General features: G+C 50.9%; 1 protein-coding gene across 1 annotated transcript in view; it reads right to left on the bottom strand.

Moving 5' to 3' along the window:
* Positions 1-1,024, bottom strand: part of LOC119586302 (peroxidase-like) — a 37,323-nt gene that overhangs the window by 8,181 nt on the left and 28,118 nt on the right. Inside the window, exons 8-9 of the mRNA XM_037935008.1 lie at positions 759-973; positions 141-314 (exon numbers count right to left, since the gene is read on the bottom strand). Coding sequence (XP_037790936.1) covers positions 141-314; positions 759-973 — 389 coding nt within the window. The remainder of the gene's footprint in view (positions 1-140; positions 315-758; positions 974-1,024) is intronic.

Raw genomic sequence — 1,024 nt, 5'->3', positions numbered from 1 at the left:
TTTCACACCTCCCTTACCCCCCCTCCCTTAACTCTCTCTCTTCCAGTCCAGACTATGTATTTCAAATTTGATGACTACAACTCTGACTCCTATCGCTACACAGACAAGGGCAGAGCGAACAGAACGGGGATGCCCCTCACCGAGCCTGAAGATGGGCGTATGAGCGAGGTCGTGGTCGATGAACTGCCCCCACTGCATGACGGACAGCGTGAGGTCGAGCTGCGGCCGGTCTGCGTCGACGACCGTGCTGATGCTGACGACGCGGGCGGAGGGAAGCGGGCTGCCGTCGCGGCCTTCGCGGGGACGGAAGAGGCCTGCAGGCGGTGGAGGAAGAAGGCATTGAAATCACTTTCAGTAGCCTCGCCAGCAAGAAACAGAGCACCTCCGGCTGACAGGTTTGTCTAGTTTTGTATGGTTTGCCTCAGGCAGGGAAGAAGGGTGATGTCATTTTCATGACAATCAGTGTTTTTCATACTGGTGAATAACAATTCAGTACGATGTATTGAGTTCATTATTGATACTGTTATCAAAACTGCAACCAATATCACCTTATTAATGACTACAAAAAACGACCTTATATATATGATTACGTACATGCAACATACATGTACATGCAACATTTTAAACCGTACTTCTTCAGTGAACCAGTTTCTTTCCTATCTCTTCCAAAAACTAATACAACACTCGTACAGTTATGAGGGTATTTTTCCGCTTCATTCTCCTTTCTCCCGAACAAACGTCCATTCAGGACGACTCACCGTCACTGTACTTCGGGGGTTTGAGTCTCTGGAAGGTCGTCCTGGCTTGACCCCAGGTCGGGTTGGCGAGGTTGTTGCAGGACCCGTCGATGGTGCGGTAGTACTTCTCCTTTTCGCCGCAAGGAGGCGGGGCGGGGCACGTGCTGGATATGATGGTGTCCCTCACGCTGAATTGCTGCAGACCGAACCCTGCCTGCTCGGGGGTCAGACGCAGCCTGGGGTAAGGAGGATAAAGAAAGATTAGAAAAGGGAGAATGACTGAAGTT

The sequence above is a fragment of the Penaeus monodon genome, chromosome 21 (assembly GCF_015228065.2).
Source record: "Penaeus monodon isolate SGIC_2016 chromosome 21, NSTDA_Pmon_1, whole genome shotgun sequence".
In the NCBI taxonomy this organism is placed as follows: domain Eukaryota; kingdom Metazoa; phylum Arthropoda; class Malacostraca; order Decapoda; family Penaeidae; genus Penaeus; species Penaeus monodon.
This window is presented reverse-complemented; position numbering and strand designations above follow the sequence as displayed.